This window comes from Salvelinus sp. IW2-2015, linkage group LG35 (genome assembly GCF_002910315.2).
Source record: "Salvelinus sp. IW2-2015 linkage group LG35, ASM291031v2, whole genome shotgun sequence".
Classification (NCBI taxonomy): domain Eukaryota; kingdom Metazoa; phylum Chordata; class Actinopteri; order Salmoniformes; family Salmonidae; genus Salvelinus; species Salvelinus sp. IW2-2015.
The window spans coordinates 9,252,202-9,272,025 of record NC_036874.1 but is presented as its reverse complement, the minus strand read 5'-3'; the positions used below and the strand labels follow the sequence as shown (position 1 = coordinate 9,272,025).

The window sequence follows — 19,824 nt, the reverse complement described above, 5'->3', positions numbered from 1 at the left end:
GTTCAATGTCATTTTGACATTTCAAAACTTGAAACTCTTGATGTGGAAAATGTCTACTTTACAGTTTAACGAGACAACTTGTTAAAGAATGACATAAACAGAACGCCCTGCAGACCTGGCTTGTATACATGTGTTCCATTAAGCTTCTCTTGAGATAAGCACACAATTTCTCCTGTATAGCTTATAGTTGAGGGGAAAAACAGGGTATTGTTCACTACATTGTTAGCAGCAGACATTCCCTGGACATGCCAGCCGCTAGCTAAACTGATACGCAGCTAGCTATCTATACATCTCTTTATGTGGAGGCAGAAAAATACTCTCTGTGTTAGCATTAGCTCTGTAAGTGCTCTATTTATCTGTTTGTGGGCCTTTTTCTCTGAATACTCTTTCTAGTCTTGAGGCTTATGCCCCCGGTCATGATTGCGGTGGTTAGTCTGCAGAGAGGCACATAGCACTAAGTGCTCTGGATGAGCAACACAGGCTTTCTACAAAGGGGACCGTCGAGCGAGAGCAATCCGCTCTGGGACGTGCAGTTTAGTGACTGGCAGAGCATGAATTATTCAACGTGGGAAGATAGTGTATCTTTCTAATACAGGGCTACAGTTTGTTCAGCTGCCTCTGGTTATTCCTAGAGAACGTTGCAAAGAAGCCTGACCCATAAATCAGTTATGGATCAAAAGGTCTCTTTTCTCTGTGGGTTAAGAAACATAATTTCTCTTGCTCAGAACAGTGGCAGGTGTAGAATAGGAGTTTGAGTGAGCATTGAAAAGGGATGAATGTGGATTGATGGGAGCAGAGCAGAGCTGAGAGAAGGTACTGGCTGACCTTAGCGCCATAGCCTTATATCAACTGCTTCTCCAGCAGTTCAATCCAAGGCATCTCCAGGCCATCACGCCATGGCATGCCGGCCGGATGCAGCTCCCTAGAATGAGGCCTGGTCCACAGCTAGACTAATGGCCTCCACTGCTTCATCATGAAGACCACAGGGAGACTCGCTTCTCAGGCCAGACCAGCGACCAGAGGATTGCACGAACATTTGCACAAACATTTATTAGCCAACGCATCACCCACTAAATATCTAAGTCTAGACCTTTCACAATGTTACAAAGCAGATCTATTCCAAACGTTCAGATTTATTCATGGGGAATGTGTCCTCACTGGTTGTTGACGTGATCTGCAACTGTCTCTTATACATGTCTAGATGTGTATAAGAGACAGATACTAACCAGACACTGTTTGTCACGGGCATCCAGAATGGAATCCATTGCCTTTTCTTCTTTGAGCTTGTTCAACAGTAAGGTTTTTATTAGTTTATACACAGGTTGCCTTGAATTCAGTTGTTTATTTAAAAAAAAACATTATACCCAGATTTGAGTCATTGCTATAGATGGTGCAGCTGAACTGACATGAATCCCAACTCTCATGAGGACTATGTATAATTTATAAAAAGTATGACAAAAATACTGTTCAAAAGGTTCATCCTCAACATTACAGGGGGCACACTACCTGCCCTCCAGGACATCTACGGCACACGGTGTCACAGGAAGGCCAAAAAGATCATCAGCCACCCGAGTCACTGCCTGTTCACCCCACTACTATCTAGAAGGTGGAGACAGTACAGGTGCATCAAAGCTGGGACAGAGACTGAGAAACAGCTTCTATTTCCAGGCCTCCGCCCATTACCATGCCCTGAACCTTAGTCACGGTTCTAAATGGCTACCACCCTGTATTCTACCCTGCTCCTTAGAGACAGCTGCCCTGTGTACATGGTCATTGCATACTGGTCACTTTAATAATGTTTACATACCGTTTTACCCACTGTATTCTAGTCATGGCTTATCTTATATAACATTTTTTATTATTTGTTCTGGATTGTTTTATTTTTATCACTGCACATCTACAATTCTACGGGACCAATAAACTTTGCTTTGATCTATTCTAAATGCTACTGTGTGGTGCTGTACTCCAGTTTGACTTACTCAGGACTCTTTCTGATTTTCTAAGAACATGTCCCGGGGCCTTTGTCCTGTGATGTGCTTGTTTTTCTGTGACGACAAGTGACCACCACAACGCAGTGTTCTATCAGGGAAATACAAATATAGTGACAAAAAAGATTGTCTGTGTGTGTGTATGTTTGCATGGGTTATCAGCTGTGCGTGCATGTCTGTCTGTGTATCTGGGAACATGTGCCAGACACGTCTGTGGTTCGCTAGATATCCCAAGGCGCTTTCCACTCCTATCAGCACACTGTAAACTAATCTATAGAGATCCTTCAGTTCCTCCAGCAGCTCCATGTGATGGCTGGGATATCCAGACCCTGCAGTCTCTGTCTGCCGTCTGCCCTTAAACAGTAATAGCATTAATACAACAGAAAACAGCACACTGTAGAATGTTAATGAATGTTCATACGGTCTGTCATTGAATCTGACACCAGACACCATAAACGATTTGATGTAGTTTATTCTGAAGGTTTTGGGAATTAACAGATAAGAGCAAAACCGGTATTCAGTTAAACTTTCCCCCCCCCCCTCCATCTGTAAAAATGGTTAACAGTTATAAATACAACTGTCACGACACTGAAGTTCATGAARTACTTTTGGTCCCAGTGTGGGCCCAGTTAAAACACTGGTGGTGAGATCCAGAGGTAGTGGTGGGTGGCTAAAGTTGACTAGGAGCAACACTGTTTCAGCACTGTGGAGAGAATGAACAGGGGACAAATACAAAACTAGAAGCAACTGGTGGGGAAAAGCAGGTTAAGATGGATGGATGAGAGGAAGAGTGTCTCTTTCCTCACCATCCATCCCCTTTGTTGACTGATTTGTAGCAATGAGGCACAGTCATATATGAAACCGTATTCATGAATAGGGTGCTAGTTTGTTACCAGGACGGGTTGAGAAGCTATTATTACTTTGTACATCCCACTCAACCCTCTCACATGGAATGGTGAAATGACACCAAAACGTAGGCCTAACGCATTACTCTCTCCATGGTTCCTTCCCAAAGCAGTTGCTGGTTGTGTTTAAGACTCAACTGCCACCCTTGGACCACACACTGAGGTTTAAAGTCTCTATCCGCCCCTCTGTCTCGACAAAGGAACTCTCCAGTGGGAAAGTGTAAAGGACACCTCAATTTCACATCTGCACAGACAAATAAAATAGTTATGTTTCATGGACGAGCCATTTCCTTTACAAAATAAATCTTATTTCTCAAGAATACAATAATAAAATGAAGCACGTTGGAAAAAAAGTAACAGAACTCCATATATACACATACTATTTTGGCAGACAAAAACATGAACAAGTTCATTATTGTAAACAGCTCTCTCCTCCCTTTTCTTCTTTCCTTCTCGCCATTGTTCCTCTTCCTGTTTCCTATTACATTCACAGCTCTAGTTTCTGGTTGGTCAGAAACCRGTAAATTGTGCTTAAGAAATCCTTTGACCGTTCAGAGCGGCTCTCCTAGGGTCAGACCCTGGGGTCTGCCTGTAAATAAGTGCACTGTCTCTACAGTAGATCACTGCTTTAAGACTGTCSCGTGGRTGCAAGTTCACATGGCCCTCCTAGTTGACCCGCAACATCTTGCTGTTGGACGTTGAGGTGGGCAGAAAGGGTTAAGGGCTTTTTGTGTGGTACGGGGTTAAGCAAAGGGAGGTTTGAGTGGGACTGGGGTGGGAATGGAATGGTTGTATACYGCACTGGAATAAGAATAGTTGTGTGGCAACGGCACTAGAACAGTTATACTGTAGTTAGGTTTGTGTGGGACTGCGGTAAGGAGATTTATGTATGCCACTAGGGTTGGGCAAGGTGCTTGGGGGGGAATGAGTGCCACTAGGGTTGGGCAAGGTGCTTGGGGGGGAATGAGTGCCACTAGGGTAGGGCAAGGTGCTTGGGGGGGAATGAGTGCCACTAGGGTAGGGCAAGGTGCTGGGGTGGTATGAGTGCCACTAGGTTAGGGCAAGGTGCTTGGGGGGGTATGAGTGCCACTAGGGTAGGGCAAGGTGCTTGGGGGTGTATGAGTGCCACTAGGGTAGGGCAAGGTGCTTGGGGGTGTATGAGTGCCACTAGGGTAGGGCAAGGTGCTTGGGGGTATGAGTGCCACTGGGGTAGGGCAAGGTGCTTGGGGGTATGAAGGGTTTAGGGCATAAGCCTTCAGTTGTCCTCCCCAGAAAGCTCGTCCTCCCCCGTGGCTTTCTCGGGGATGGCGTCCAGGCTGCGTYGTCGGGTCCTGGACTCGGAGCCTGCCGTGCTCCCTGATGGCCCGTCCTTACTGAGGTTACAGGTGAGGGCGGCGTAGTGGATCTGCTTCAGGTTCTCCTGGACTTCACTCTTTGCGTGCTTCAGCAGGTCTGCCTGGCCCTGGAGGGGAGGCAGGGACATGACAGGAATGGCAATAGAGACAATGGAGCATGTATCAACAACTTGAATCTCAAGTTTAAACAGAAAGACAAAGGGTGAAACCAATAATACCTTAAAAAGGTCACGAKGCGAGAGAGTAGTGTGGTACTAACMGTTTAATCTTAGTTGTATGCGGTCAGARATTGGAGTCCTACATCTCCCCAATGACCACGGAGCGTAACCGCTGCTTCTGTGTATAATGAATTATGCAGCGTAGCCAAACACTCACCAGGCACAAACTCCATTTCCCGGGGACCATGTATAAATGATGAGCCCAAACGCTCATGAGGTGAGCATGCAATTAACGCATGCAAATATCACAAATAAATATGCAGAAGGTCATTCCTCGATAATTAGCCCTTGCATTGACACAGGGATTAAATGAACAGCATGAAGACAAATACATCAGACTGAGTGTGTATAATCTAACTCAGACATAGGCTCTTATTCCACCGCGCTGCAGCTGAAAAACAAATGTCAATTTAAACCTACCTACCTTATGTCCCTTCTGTAAACAAACTGTTTTCCTCATTTAGTGAAYCTCAACTGCACTGTGGAATCWGAATCTCTGAAGTGTTTGKTCGGAAGTTGTTTCTWGAATTTAAATTCACTGCCTATGCCTGCRCTCAATAAAACAAACATTAAGTTAAACCTCTTACATGTAACTAAATGAAATAGAAAATGTAATCTACGTAATCCCAAAAAGTAATTATTTATCATGAGATAAACAATAACTAGTAATGCTGCATACTCCAAGATWTAACTCTCACCTTTSTGGTAAAAATAGTTATACATTGCAGAGGTGTAGTCACTTTTGAGGACACAAGCTCAAGTACACAGATTTCCTATTCAACAAAACTGTATGAATAAGGCTTGAAATTATTTTTTTACCCAAAACTATTAAGATTTCACCTTCCTTATAACTGTAAAATACATATTTGTATATTTAGTGTTAGAGAAAATGTGCAAAGTTTCTAAAGGTCTCTCTTGATCAAAACGTCTGCCCCCACCACTGTGAACATCTCACAGAGCTCTAGCTTGGCTTCCTGAACTCGTTAGGAACTCACCTTTCGTCTCATTTTAATATTGTCCATATATGACAAAGTATTTTTTGTTAATCTATTAATTATTTTWGAAATATCACATTTCCATAAGTATTGAGACCCTTTACTCAGTACTTTGTTGAAGCACCTTTGGCAGCAATTACAGCCTCAAGTATTCTTGGGTATGACGCTACAAGCTTGGCATAACTGTATTTGGGGAGTTTCTCCCATTCTTCTCTGCAGATCCTCTCAAGCTCTGTCAGGTTGGATGGGGAGCATCGCTGCACAGCTATTTCCAGGTCTCTCCATAGATGTTAGATCAGCTTCAAGTCCAGGCTCTGGCTGGGCCACTCAAGGACATTGAGACTTGTCCCGAAGCCACTCTTGCATCGTCTTGTCTGTGTGCTTAGGGTCGTTGTCCTGTTGGAAGGTGAACCATTGCCCCAATCTGAGCGCTCTGGGGCAGGTTTTCATCAAGGATCMCTGTACTTTGCTCCGTTCATCTTTGCATCGATCCTGACTAGWCTCTCAGTCCGTCGCTGAAAAAGACCCCCACAGCAGTATGCTGCCACCCCCATGCTTCACCGTAGGGATGGTGCCAGGTTTCCTTCAGATGTGACCCTTTGKWTTCAAGCCAAAGAGTTCAATATTGGTTTGATCAGACCAGAGAATCTTGTTTCTCATGGTCTGAGCGTCATTAAGMGCCTTTTGGCAAACGGGCTGTCATGTGCKTTTTATTGAGGAGTGGCTTCTGTCTGGCCARTCTACCATAAAGGCCTGATTGGTGGAYTGCTGCAGAGATGGTTATCCTTCTGGAAGGTTCTCCCACCTCCACAGACAAACTCTAGAGCTCTGTAAGAGTGACCATCGGGTTCTGACCAAGGCCCTTCTTCCCTGAATGCTCAGTTGGCCGGGCGGCCAGCTCTAAGAAGAGTCATGGTGGTTCCAAACGTCTTCCATTTAAGAATGAGGGAAGCTACTGTGTTCTTGGGGACCTTCAATGCTGCAGAAATGTTTTGGTACCCTTCCCCAGATCTGTGCCTCGACACAATCCTGTCTCGGAGCTCTACAGACAATTCCTTCGACCTCATGGCTTGGTTTTTGCTCTGATATGCACTGTCAACTGTGGGACCTTATATAGACAGGTGTGCTTTTCTAAATCATGTCCAATCAATTGAATTTACCACAGGTGGACTCCAAATCAAGGAGTAGAAACATCTCAAGGATGATCAATGGAAACAGGATGCACCTGAGCTCAATTTTGAGTCTCATAGCAAAGGGTATGAATACTTATGAAAATACGGTATGTTTTTTATAAATTTGCAAACATTTCTTAAAAACCTGTTTTCGCTTTGTCATTATGGGGTATTGTGTGTAGATTGCTGACGAATGTGAAAAAGGTCAAGGGGTCTGAATACTTTGAGGGCACTGTAGGCTTCGGACAGGAGTTGACAGACAGTCGGAAGAGCGAATTAAAATGGTAGGAGGGACATCCCTGCTGCAAGAGGTGTCAGATGTCACATCCTGCTTCATACAGGCGAGATGAGATACTCCTGTGTCTGAGAATCAGGGCTACCTCTTAAATGCAAACCATTTTGATCTACGGTGTCCACAGATCGATTTATACGCAATGGTTTTAAACGGTTTACTGGTAGCTAAAATAGATTAAACAAAAGCTAAAAACTGTCACAAAAAAAGATTGCAAAAACAAATTACTCAAACTAGGTGGTTATTATCGTTACCTTGAGGATGGTTATGTTCCAGGTGAAGCTCTCCACAGCCTTGGCCAGCTTCCTGCCCTTCAGGCCCTCCTTCACCGCCATGTCATGGAGGTTCTCATGGAACTCCATCGCTGGGGAGAGAGGGGTCAGGGGACACGAGTTTTACACTCTGTATTCACACACATTTGTCCCAGAGGCTAGCATTGACGTACAATGTMRAATGCATTTATATGCTAGGTTTGCATGAAATGCCAATTGGGGTTAGGCAAGTGTCAGCACTATGGGAAAAGCCTTACGTTAAAGCCTCCACACATTTGGTTTCATTCTTGACATGTGAGACATTGATAAAACACCAACACACATTAGATGGTCAACCATCTGTCTCTATGTCTGTCTCTCAGTGTGCATACAGTACTAGAACTACCTGGTTCAGTTTTTGTTTTCATTGTCTATAGAAATTACACTAGTCTGAAAACAGCTGCCCAGCAGACAACATGAGGACGGAAGCAAAGCTGGTGAGGTCAAGATGGAGTGAGAGACATCTTCTCTTGAGAGTGTGAGAGAAAGAGAGAGCAAGACTAGTATGGGCAGGGCAGACAGACATGACATCCCCTCACTCTGGATTAGCATCAAGGCGCTGAGCAGAGGGACTTGTCTCCCGAGGAGCTCCCTTCCTCCTCTCCTTCCCCTCTTTCCTKCTCCTCCTCTTCTCGGACTGCTCTCCGTTAGGATACACAGACGAACATTGCCGTGTGTTTGATTTGAGTCAGGTTGCAGTAGAGTCCACAACATCAGAGCAACAGCTGAGGGTCTGGCCGTTAAGGTGCTCGGTAACGGGAGCTTGGTATATTACTAATAGCTTCACCAGACTCAGCTGATGGCACACACACACACACAAGCTGAAACGGTCAGACTGAGCATGCTCAGATCTATCGCGGCGCTCTATCAGCTCTGGGTCGGTTCCCAGCCCTGTTGGTGTTGTTTCCATGGCAACACCAAATACCGTACATGTGAGATATGCGGTGGGGTGGATGGATGTTGATGATGATTCTGAGGAGGTCTGTGATATTGGCACTTCAGCAGTTAGCACATACCTGACCTAGATGAAGAGTTGAGACTGAGAAAACAGCCAAAGAAATGTTCACAAATTAGGCCCTGGCTGAGGCTAGTATTGTATTCTCTTACAGAGAATGCGTAGGGCATTCTTTTAATTGGACTATACACTGTGCTAATAATCTGTTACTCCCAGCCTTTTTGATTTTGTTTATTGTGAAACATCGTAATGATTCCAGAATGATTATCCCCCACCCTCAGGTGCTGTGCTGCTGCAACTACAGTCACTGCTGTTGTACTCATGAAGCATGACTGTGCTGGACACACACGCACACACACAACCAACTCTCAGCAGGGGTTGCTTAGCAACGCAGTGTAGAGTTGGGGGGGTGTGGCGGGGGACTAATTCTGTCATTCTGAGCAAGCCCTTTCAAACTCAATTCTCGGCAAGCTTATGCTCGCTGAAAGAGACTGTATAGAGCCACCAAAGGTTCTCAGTCACCTTTGACAGTCCATAACCGAGCGGCAGGTAGGAAAGGGGTCTGCCGTGGACAATGACAATACATCCGGGATTAGCTTCTTTAGATGGTGTAATCTTCTCCCTCGTATACCTGGAGCTCAATAACTGTCAGTACAATGAACTTGTACCACAGTGCCCAGTCACAGGAAATATTAATGACACCAGCCTGTATTGTAGCCGAGGCTAAATCCCAGTTGGTATCAAACGGTGGCATACGTGTACATATATGTTATAAAAGATGATCTGCCTGTTTACTAGCTTTATTAATAATGGATTGAATCGCAAAAGCAACACATTGATGGATTGTCCCCAATCCTCCTGAATAGATGATGCATTTGACCCTGTAGAATTACCTACTGTATTTAATGGCCACAGGTCATGACTGTAATGGGGGTTTTCCATTCATCTTATGTTCCACATTTTCTCTTTAGCTTGTTTTCTAGGCAGTTTGTAAAAGTTAACCTAGGTAGGATCTGTTATAAGCATTACTCTGTCCAGATTAGGTGTATTTTGGGGTTCAGCTATTGAGTTGTCCCAGATGTTATTTGGTACCTGTGTGAGTGTCAAGTATTGCATTTGATCTGTGCGCTTCAGACAGTAAGTAGTGCGCTTTGTTTATTGTTACCCAGGGGGTCTTTCGAGGCGGTTTGTTCTCTCTGAGTGGTTATGATGGATTACACAGAACTCCAGTAGCTGTTGCTGGAATGTTCTGCTCACTGTCCGGAGGGAATACAGTTTGTATTGACCCATTTTCCACTCACACTCACAGCTGACAATACGTATTGATGAAATTATAACATGAATTTCTCGTTGCTTAGTTTACCATCTGCTGTGTCCTATTTTGCAAAATGTTGGTGGTTGAATCCAGCCCAGTAGATTTGATATGGTGCCTGGTAGTGACCAAAAGCCTTGGGCAGCCAAGGTGGAAGCCCATGTTTAACCCGTTTAGTTGTCATGTGTGCCCATATTAACTAATAAAATAATACAAATCCATTAAGCATTTCCTACCTTCAGTAGCCTATCGTTTTGGCTTAACCGAGTGGCCTAGTTAGGTACAATTTGAAAGAATTTCTGTGTTTGAGTACTCATGGAAATAATTGAGTACTCACATGTTAGCGTGAAACGGTGCTGAAGGCAAAAAAGTTTGCGCTATGCTGGTTGTTCTGATACACAACTGTAAACCCAACTTAAAACATGTTCAATGTACTTGATATACTCCTCAAAGAACACACACCTTACCCGAGTTTGAAATTATGTCAGTGCTTATAAATGTAACATAATAAATAGTTGCATTTGTGAATTGAGTACTTGTATTTGAGTAATTAGTAAACAAATGCAAACTTTAAATCGAGTAGTGTGTACGTGTGCCCATCCCTAGTTACTTTCAGGTTCATTTTCATAGACATTTCAAAGATTAGAGGAAAATAACCATACATTGAAAAAGTGTGATGGGTTCATATAAATTTTGAAGAGGAATGCTTTCAGACTATGGACACAATATACTGTAATACTATAGATCTAACGAGCACTAAAAGCAAACCATCTGAGCACAATTCCGTATCTCCCTGCMGCCTAGAATAAGAGATGTTTTTGTTGTCTCTTTCAGCACTGTTCCTAGGCAGTTCACATCTTAACTCTCAGACTACCAATGGCTAATGTCTCGGGCAGCAYCTTGAAGGCAGGTCCTGTTGGTGTTGTGATGAATACTAAGAAGAGGAGATGACGGCGAGAAGCCATTGATTTGCGACGCACACCTCAGTTAAAGAAGACACTCCTCCACCCCCTTGATGAGCCAAGACAACAGACTATGAATATTTTATATGTCATCCATCTGGAAACCAATAAATCCCAGCCCCTGGAACGATGGTCTATTTTTCCTCARTCGGCACTCCAAGCATGTTACTCCATGATAAATGAAACATAAACAATGCTTAGATGGGAAACGTTGCTGAAATGCGCTGCATTAGATTAAAGACACAGARGTCTAAATGATCCTGTCATTGAATATGATTTTATTTGTACTGTAGTAAATCTACAGGTCAATATTATGCTGCTTTTAAAGCACACAATTTGGTTTTGCAGAGTTTGCACCGCTAGAGCTCTTTCCGGAAAAATCCACCTTGTCGAGTTCCCCTCATAATGGGGGAAGGAAGAGAGGTTAAACATTCTGAAAGCTTCTCAAGCCAAGACTCCCCCACCTTGGAGCGAGTATTGGAGGGTGGGATCTCTGCCAGCGTGTTCCATTGATGAGCTGCCAATGACCCTATCAAGGCTCCAAGATCCTTCCGATCCCCCACGCCCCAGAGCAGAATGGATTAACACTGCCCCTGTTCAAGTCAAGTCAACACATTATGCAGGGCCAGAAGGCTATTCTCACAGAGACTCTCACCAGAGGAGCGGGATAAACAGTGCTAAGCGCACAGATATAATAAAATTGCAAGAGCACACAAGCTGCAATATTCATATCAAAGTGCAAACGCAGAATTCTAACAATAAAATCAATAATTTTCCAATCAATTGCTCAGACAAAAAAAACAACACTCTTTTTATCCATTCTGGTAAATTATTCCCTTTCAATTGTTATTAGATGGGKTTGATCTCATTCTGCACGTCTTGTAGCGGTGCGGTTCCTGGTGGAAACCAGGCATAAAGAGACCGCAGCCGCCTGCCAGTCTTTGATGTTGTTCTGTTCAGAACCTGGGTGTTTACCACCTCAGCTGCAACCCTCCTAATTAGAGGAGCAACGAGGCCGACGCCGTGAGAATCATCAAAAACCAGGCAGAACCAAAGCAGCGTTTCAAAGCAGCCGGGTCACAGAAATGAGCATGAATCAAATGTTAATAACTTATGTAACAGGGCCGGCATAATCAGTCCATCTTTTTTGTTAGCTGCTGCTCTCCATGGCATACTTCAGAGAGGGGGGGTGATTGTATATGAAAGGAAGAAGGGAAGATCTGAGGGACAGTAGATCTTTGCAGAGAAATGGGCTTTTCATGCTAAACATCGCTCTTTAGTCATCTCTTTCCCTCTCTTACCTGCTTTCTGGGTTAGCAGTATTCGGTCGTAGGCTCCCTCAGAGTTCTCCAGCAGAGTCTTGCTGGTCTGGATCATCTGTCAGGAGAGGAGAAAGCAGACAGTCCAGTTGAACCTCTTATTCCCTTTACAGCAGCCTGGCATCCTGCGGTAGTGAGCTATCTTCATTTTTTTTTTTTTGCGGAGTATGTATCCAGTGCAGGGGAGAAAGAAGCCTAGGCCCTTATTACAGAGATAGAAGGGCCAAGCAGCGGGAGTTGTGCTGAGGCACGGTAAAAAACAGAGGGAGGAGAGTGTATCCGACGAGTATGTTATTGAAATTCGCAAGACAACTAGGGTATTACAGTAATTGCATGTTACCGTTATAAAATATGACACTCCAGTCCAGTTTCAGAGTTGGTCTGAAAACATGTGATTTCAAGAGTAGGTTATTATAGCAATCTGTTGTATATAGGAGAGGCCTTGTTCAGAGGCGTAACACAGCCTTATCTGTGGCATCACAGCTGGGTAGCGGACCGCTACATTTAGCTCCCTGCCTTAATTAAGTGCACACACTTCTAACCTCCATGACTGTGTTAAAATTGTCATGGTGGCTCTGATCAGAGAGGCCCATTTGCACTTCTAATGCATGACCAAAAAATAAAACACCCCAAAATACATCCCTGGTACATCGGGGGTATTTCGGGAGGTTAATGTTGCGTGTGTTTACTGTCATGGATCCTGGTAAATACCCACTGCACGACCCAGGAGACGTACACACGGATACGACCATCTGGATCTTTCTCCCTTCTTACCGTCTCTCGGAGTGCAATTAATACGATKATCTGAAGGAAATGATGTATCATCTAAAATTAGAATAGGTTTCTTAATGCGATTCTGGGGCGAGATGACACAGTTACGGCAGCCTTCCATTTCAATTAGTGCCACGGGTGTTGGGCTTTATATTCGCTGCTCTGGCGTAATTGACTTGTACATTCCCTCAGTGACTTAAGAGCACTGCAAGGTCACATAATAAAAGGCAGACAGTCTTGTTCCATTGCCAAGGCAGATCGGGCGGGGGCTTGGGGTGGGGAGCGTGGGCTTGGGGTGGGGAGCGTGGGCAGCTGTTTCAGCAGAGCTCCAGTTGCCAAGTCAATCTCTGACGGTCGGCCGGTGACCCAACAACATGGCCCTGAGATCGATCCCTGTTGCTGTGCCAGTTTTCCAGCCAGTGAGAAAGAAGAGAGTACCTACTTAGGAGCATTGAGAGCGATGTGACAGGAGCTGAGGGGATCAGCAGCACTGTGACTGTCTGTGACAGCTTGTCCATGGTGGACTGCTGGGCTGGGCGTTCCACTTCAGGCAGTGAAAATGGAGATGAAGGTTTCAAACAGTGACTCCAGCCCTCTACACCCAAGTGGGGATATTAGGAAATAAACCAATTAGAACATGTTCTTTGGTGATACATCAATTTGAAAATTAAGAGTGATTTACAACATGATTTGAAAGCCCTGACAATTAACAATATGGCCTATATATTTATTGAGGTGGGCATCAAACCTAGTTTTATGAGTGCAACCCAGAGCATTCCTACAGTCTGTGATGAGTGTAACACGTCGTGACTAAGCTGGGGGAGGCGTGCGGGGTGTGTGAGGGAGGAGGGGGGGGGGCTGTTTGTGACAGTCCACAGCTGCAGTAACAGGGCTGGAGGCTGTCAGGCACACTGATTACTTTACTAATGGGTGAAGAAATTATAGCCTTGGGTGACAGACACAGCAACATGGGGAGGTATTTATAGTGGATTGTGAGGTAAGCGGCTGAACTCAACGCTAGCTTTGCTCGCTAAAGACTAGCTATGGTGATTTGTGTATTTAGTGGTGCTACTGGGAGTGTTTTACAAGGCTTCAAAGTGGTAATAGTTATCATTAACAAACTAGTACTTTGTGATACATTGGTACTTCCCTACATTTTTTCTAGAAAAATCGACACAATACATTTACAACACGAAGAACAGCACATTCAATTAAGATAATTTCTGCAGAGGAGCACTGTGATGATACTGGAAGAGTCCACGTTTACTTTTCCTCTGCAACAAAACAAGTAATGAATAGAAAAACCAGACAACCCCATAGTAGAATAGTGTATTTCTATTTACCTAGTTAGCTTGATGTTGTGTGTTCTATGAGAGAAATGTTCCTCTCAAAGTGCATTCAAGTTACGAGGGCCATAGGGAGGGAAACCTGCAATCTGACAAGCAGTCAATGCACAACAATTCTTAATTCAATCGTGGGGGAATTTGTTAAAAAGAGTTGGATCCCGGCTTTCCATTCATACTTATTTATTTCTCAACTCCTACATATTCTGAAATGCACCATTTTAAACCCAGAGTGTTTAGCAGTGGCATGGTTGAGCACGATACCGCTCCGCAATTCACCTCGAGTGCACAGGGAGAGTGGACCAAAACGTAACACGGGTCAATTGTAGGGTAACTTGGAGTGACTTAAATTGTGATGAGACAGATTACATACAGTTGAAGTCGGAAGTTTACATACACTTAGGTTGGAGTCATTAAAACTCGTTTTTCAACCACTCCACAAATTTCTTGTTATCAAACTATAGTTTTGGCAAGTCGGTTAGGACATCTACTTTGTGCATGACACAAGTAATTTTTCCAACAATTGTTTACGGACAGATTATTTCACTTATAATTCACTGTATCACAAATCCAGTGGGTCAGAAGTTTTACATACACTGAGTTGACTGTGCCTTTAAACAGTTTGGAAAATTCCAGAAACTGATGTCATGGCTTTAGAAGCTTCTGGTAGGCTAATTGACATCATTTGAGTCAATTGGAGGTGTACCTGTGGATGTATCAAGGCCTACCTTCAAACTCAGTGCCTCTTTGCTTGACATCATGGGAAAATCAAAAGAAATCAAAATTGTAGACCTCTACAAGTCTGATTCAACCTTGGGAGCAATTTCCAAACGCCTGAAGGTACCATGTTTATCTATACAAACAATAGTACGCAAGTATAAGCACCATGGGACCACACAGCCGTCATACCACTCAGGAAGGAGATGCGTTCTGTCTCTCCTTTGGTGCGAAAAGTGCAAATCAATCCCAGAACAACAGCAAAGGACCTTGTGAAGATGCTGGAGGAAACAGGTACAAAAGTATCTATATCCACAGTAAAACGAGTCCTATGCCGACATAACCTGAAAGGTCGCTCAGTAAGGAAGAAGCCACTGCTCCAAAACCTCCATGAAAAAGCCAGACTACGGTTTGCAACTGCACATGGGGACAAAGATTGTACTTTTTGGAGAAATGTCCTCTGGTCTGATGAAACAAAAATAGAACTGTTTAGCCATAATGACCATCGTTATGTTTGGAGGAAAAAGGGGGAGACTTTAAGCTAAGAACACCATCCCAACCATGAAGCACGGGGGTGGCAGCATCATGTTGGTGGGGGCTCTTTGCTGCAGGAGGGACTGGTGCACTTCACAAAATAGATGGCAGCATGAGGCAGGAAAATTGTGGATTTATTGAAGCAACATCTCAAGACATCAGTCAGCAAGTTAAAGCTTGGTCGCAAATGGGTCTTCCAAATGGACAATGACCCCAAGCATACTTCCAAAGTTGTGGCAAAATGGCTTAAGGGAAACAAAGTCAAGGTATAAGCCCTGACCTCAATCCTATAGAACATTTGTCGGCTGAACTGAAAAAGCGTGTGCGAGCAAGGAGGCCTTACAAACCTGACTCAGTTACACCAGCTCTGTCAGGAGGAATGGGCCAAAATTCACCCAACTTATTGTGGGAAGCTGGTGGAAGGCTACCCGAAACGTTTGACCTAAGTTAAACAATTTATAGGCAATGCTACCAAATACGAATTGAGTGTATGTCAACTTCTGACCCACTGGGAATGTGATGAAAGAAATAAAAGCTGAAATAAATAAATTATTCTCTACTATTATTCTGACATTCTTAAAATAAAGTGGTGATCCTAACTGACATAAAACAGGGAATTCTTCCTAGGATTAAATGTAAAAAATTGTGAAAAACTGAGTTTAAATGTCTTCGGTTAAGGTGTATGTAAACTTCTGACTTCAACTGAATTTGGTTGAGCAAGAATAGRGGCAACCAGGGAAAATGTTGGGGGAATAAAATGTAACATGAAGTGTTTTCTGTGAGAAGCACAGGCAGGGGGCATGTCAGCATAATTGTATTTATTCATTTTGGAGTAGAATGTCTTTTTAAAAAGTCACCCAAACTGAGCTTCTCAGTCCTTCTACATAAAATGTACACGACTTGATCTTCTTTCACTTCATATTTTCATCAAAATTGCTGAGGACACACAAGAGTCCATATCTAACACTTAACTCATGATCCAAACTTCACTGACGCCTGCCCATGACTCTCAATGAGAGACACTTTTGAGTAAAATTACACAATTCATCTGTTCGCAGGTTAGTTAGCACATTACCTTCATGCTCTGTGTGGGGGTTCTAAAGTCAAGAGAATGAGACATTATGAATACATTAGGTAAATGACAGGCAATGCTAATGGTGTACTAATGCAGTCTGTAGCCTTTGACCTGTGTTTCTACAGTGAATAATAAGCTTCACCAATACTTTTCCAGGATTTATGCTTTGTGCACAGCACACTGCAAACATGTCTGACACAGAAAACAGCTGGTGTCAAATAGAAATATCAAGGTATGAATATTTTAAAGCGTATTCAATACATATTCAGAGCAAATAGGCTACAGATTTGAGGATGAAATATCAGATGCTCCTAAAGTGTTTTTCCATGGCCACGTTGGATAATCTAGCAGAGCTTTCATGTTGTTTTTATCTTGCTCGCTATATTGTAGCAAATACAGTAGATAAGTAATGAAATATTCAAAATGGGGGACGAAGGGCATTCTATAACACTCTTTTATTATTAAGGTACATTGATTACGGTGAGGTGTAAGGCGTAATAGGTCTGTATTGAAATAGCCTCAATGACACATTATAAACTGGGTGTTTCCAGCCCTGAATGCTGATTGGCTGACAGCCGTGGTATATAAGACCGTATACCATGGGTATGACAAAACACTTATTTTTGCTGTTCTAAATTACGTTGGTAACCAGTTTATAATAGCAATAAGGCACCTCGGGGGTTTGTGGTATATGGCCAGTATACCACGGCTAAGGGCTGTGTCCAGGCACTCTGCGATGTGTCGTGCTTAAGAACAGCCCATAGCCGTGGTATATTGGCCATATACCACAGCCCCTCATGCCTTATTGCTTAATTATATAACTTCAGTCCATTGTCAACATTGATTAAATTACTTGATTAAAACAACCCACCCCTGCCCTACTACCTAACTCTCTTACCCCCATGTTACCATTCAAATCCCACTAAACCCTCCTCTTGACTTAGAATCAAACTCATTTTCTAGGTGTTTTGAGGTTGCTTTTACAACCAGCACATTAGTAGTGGTCTAAAATCCCAGATTTCAAGTCCTGGTCCTAAAAAATAATGTCCTCTATCAACTAACCTTATAAAACAAAAGGGAGAAAATATATATAAAACATAATACTGTTCAAACAAAAGTCCTCCTGTACTCACCATGTCATAGGTGGTGACCACCTTCTTCAGGACATCTGGTAGCTGGCCCTGGGGCTCCATGGTGGGGTACTGGTCCTTGAGGTTGAACACCAGGAGGGGGTTGTTGTCAGCCCCCGTCAGCCGGGAGGACAGGGCCAGGATGCACTGCTTCAGGTTGGCCACCGCCGAGAGGCCACACAGTTCCTTGAAGGGCACTATGGCATTCTGCAAAGGAACATGAAAMCTTGGGTTGGTGTCCGTTTGATGATGAACTAAKAACTAAGCATGTTGTTGTATTGAAGACAAAGAACACTGGACAAAGTGGAAGATAAAAAACAACTCAAGCTTTCATAAATGGACAAGATGCAGAATATTGTACTGCAGACTAGGGATGTGACAAATTAAACKATTTTGTTAAAACGATAAACATTCATCAAATTCCATGTGAATTCACAATGTGCTGCTGCCAGCAACAACACGGTGCGTCCCTTTCAGATGGTTAAGCATTAAATGTACCTCAATTCCACCTCGCAATGTTTCATTTCCTTCTCAAAGTATTGCCATACAGGACTTTGCTGCTGTCGCTTGCCTTTCTCAGCCATTTTTCCAACTGTTAACGACAATGACGTAGGGGTGGAGAGTAGACTTCAAAATAACGTGTCAACACCCATTTCGAGTGTCAAGATTAAATTCCGCTAGGAATCGACTCCTAAGATTTAGTATTTTGGGAATGGAGGAGACTGATTAGTTGCCGTACTTCTGAAAACACCTGCATCTTTCATAGCGAGCAAACGAGGGACGGAGAGAGAGGGGAGGGGCACAGTATAGGCAGGTCGACCAACAGGCAGACAGTCAGAACTGTGCACTTGGCCTAGGCTATTTATCGGCAATCAAAAGCTCTATCTCGCTATGCAATATCTCGCAATTTCTTGGCCGTCAATGTCTCGCAACTTCAATGAAAAGGCTAGGATATTGAGATGAGAGAGATGCAACACGTCATTCTCACACAGCATCTGCACATATGCATGGGTTCATTTCACGCTGTTCACAGCGTGGTAGCCAGAGCAGCAAAACAGTAGTGAAGTGCCTCGTGCGTCAAAGCTCGTAGTTGTTGAGGAAATTGACCAACTATGCCGTTTACTTTCTGGATCTACAAAAAAAAAAAAAAAAAATATCTTAACGTTAAGGATCCCAATTTCTTTAACGTTAAAACATTCACACCCCTATTGCAGACAAAGTTGCAAAACAGTATTAGCCTCAAGGGTACTAGGGCATGAATGACAAGTGAATTATTACAGTTCAGTGTTCCCATTTGTTTTCATTTCAGTTTGGTTTTTAGTCATTTAAGATAAAGCTCACTGCTGTGACAAAGTTGACTTGAGTAATTATCTCATGCAGCTGGTTCATTTGATTCATTATGAATGAAGATCAGTGATTAGATGATTCCTAATGTTTTCAATAATCTAACGTAGAAAATAACAACTGAGCTTTGTTAAGTTACCTAAGTTAATGTGGCCTATGTAGTTACTAATTAACAGGCTAGAAGCAGAAGTATAAGTACAGAGAAACACCCTGTGATAGGAAGTGGTTTTAAGAGTACTTCTTACCTCCAAGAACCTTTGTTGGTTTTTGTTAGTCATTCGATAACACGCACACGTGCGCACGCACACACGCACACAAATCCTAACCTTCCTGTGAAAGGCCCAATTTAAACTGTGTGTAAACAACCGGGAGGACAAACAGCCACASAGAGAACGCCCAAGATGTGTTAGTCTCAGGGACAGTGGCCTGTTATCACATAATGACTGCAATGTAAACAGAGCGACCAAAATAAACCCTAATACACAATGCATAATGCACCACAAAAGACCAACCACACAGTGGGGGAACAATCAACTAGGCAACTTCCTTCTGACACATTTCTCAGTATTGCTTCAGACCAGAAGAAAACATCTGTTTGAAGTAGGCTAGCTCATGGGGGGCCCAGTGGGAACCTAGTGAGCACACAGGAATGCACAAAAGCAGATGTAGGTGGATAGTCTGAACAGGCAAATTGTCATGTGGGTAGTGGGTAACAATAGCCTACTGTTCATCTTTTGGTCGATATCTTTCTGTTATGTCCTTTTTCAACCAATAAAAGATTGATCATTGCTGCTAACAGTTTACGGAGTGAAAATTTGAAGTAAAACACCATATGTTTTTTGCTCTTTTGAAAATAGGTGACGCACTAGTCTCGTTTCCGCTCCACTTCAACATAATTTGTGGTAATCTGTCCTTTAGACAGTAATCTCCTTCTAGAATTATTACTGACAAGCCCATAAGCGCCACAGTGCAGTATTACATAACACGTTTTCCATTTTATATATTAGAAGGTATGCTCATAAGCCACTACCTGGATATCTGAATATCAACCGCAGGCCTCAGTGCTCCAGTGGGGATGTCACCAGACTGCCTCTGAGCTTCGAAGTCTCCTTGAGTCTGTCTCGAC

At 43.4% G+C, this 19,824-nt stretch overlaps 1 protein-coding gene across 3 annotated transcripts in view; it reads right to left on the bottom strand.

Moving 5' to 3' along the window:
• Positions 1 to 2,442: 2,442 nt before the first annotated feature.
• LOC111958911 (inactive phospholipase C-like protein 2) overlaps positions 2,443 to 19,824 on the bottom strand; it is a 58,881-nt gene continuing 41,499 nt past the window's right edge. For 2 of the 3 annotated variants that reach the window (XM_023980254.2, XM_070437268.1), the window contains exons 4-7: positions 17,358 to 17,561; positions 11,767 to 11,842; positions 7,180 to 7,289; positions 2,443 to 4,355 (exon numbers count right to left, since the gene is read on the bottom strand). In XM_023980254.2, the coding sequence (XP_023836022.1) occupies positions 4,149 to 4,355; positions 7,180 to 7,289; positions 11,767 to 11,842; positions 17,358 to 17,561 (597 nt within the window). In that variant the 3' untranslated portion in view covers positions 2,443 to 4,148. The other variant, XM_070437269.1, reaches the window with a different exon arrangement.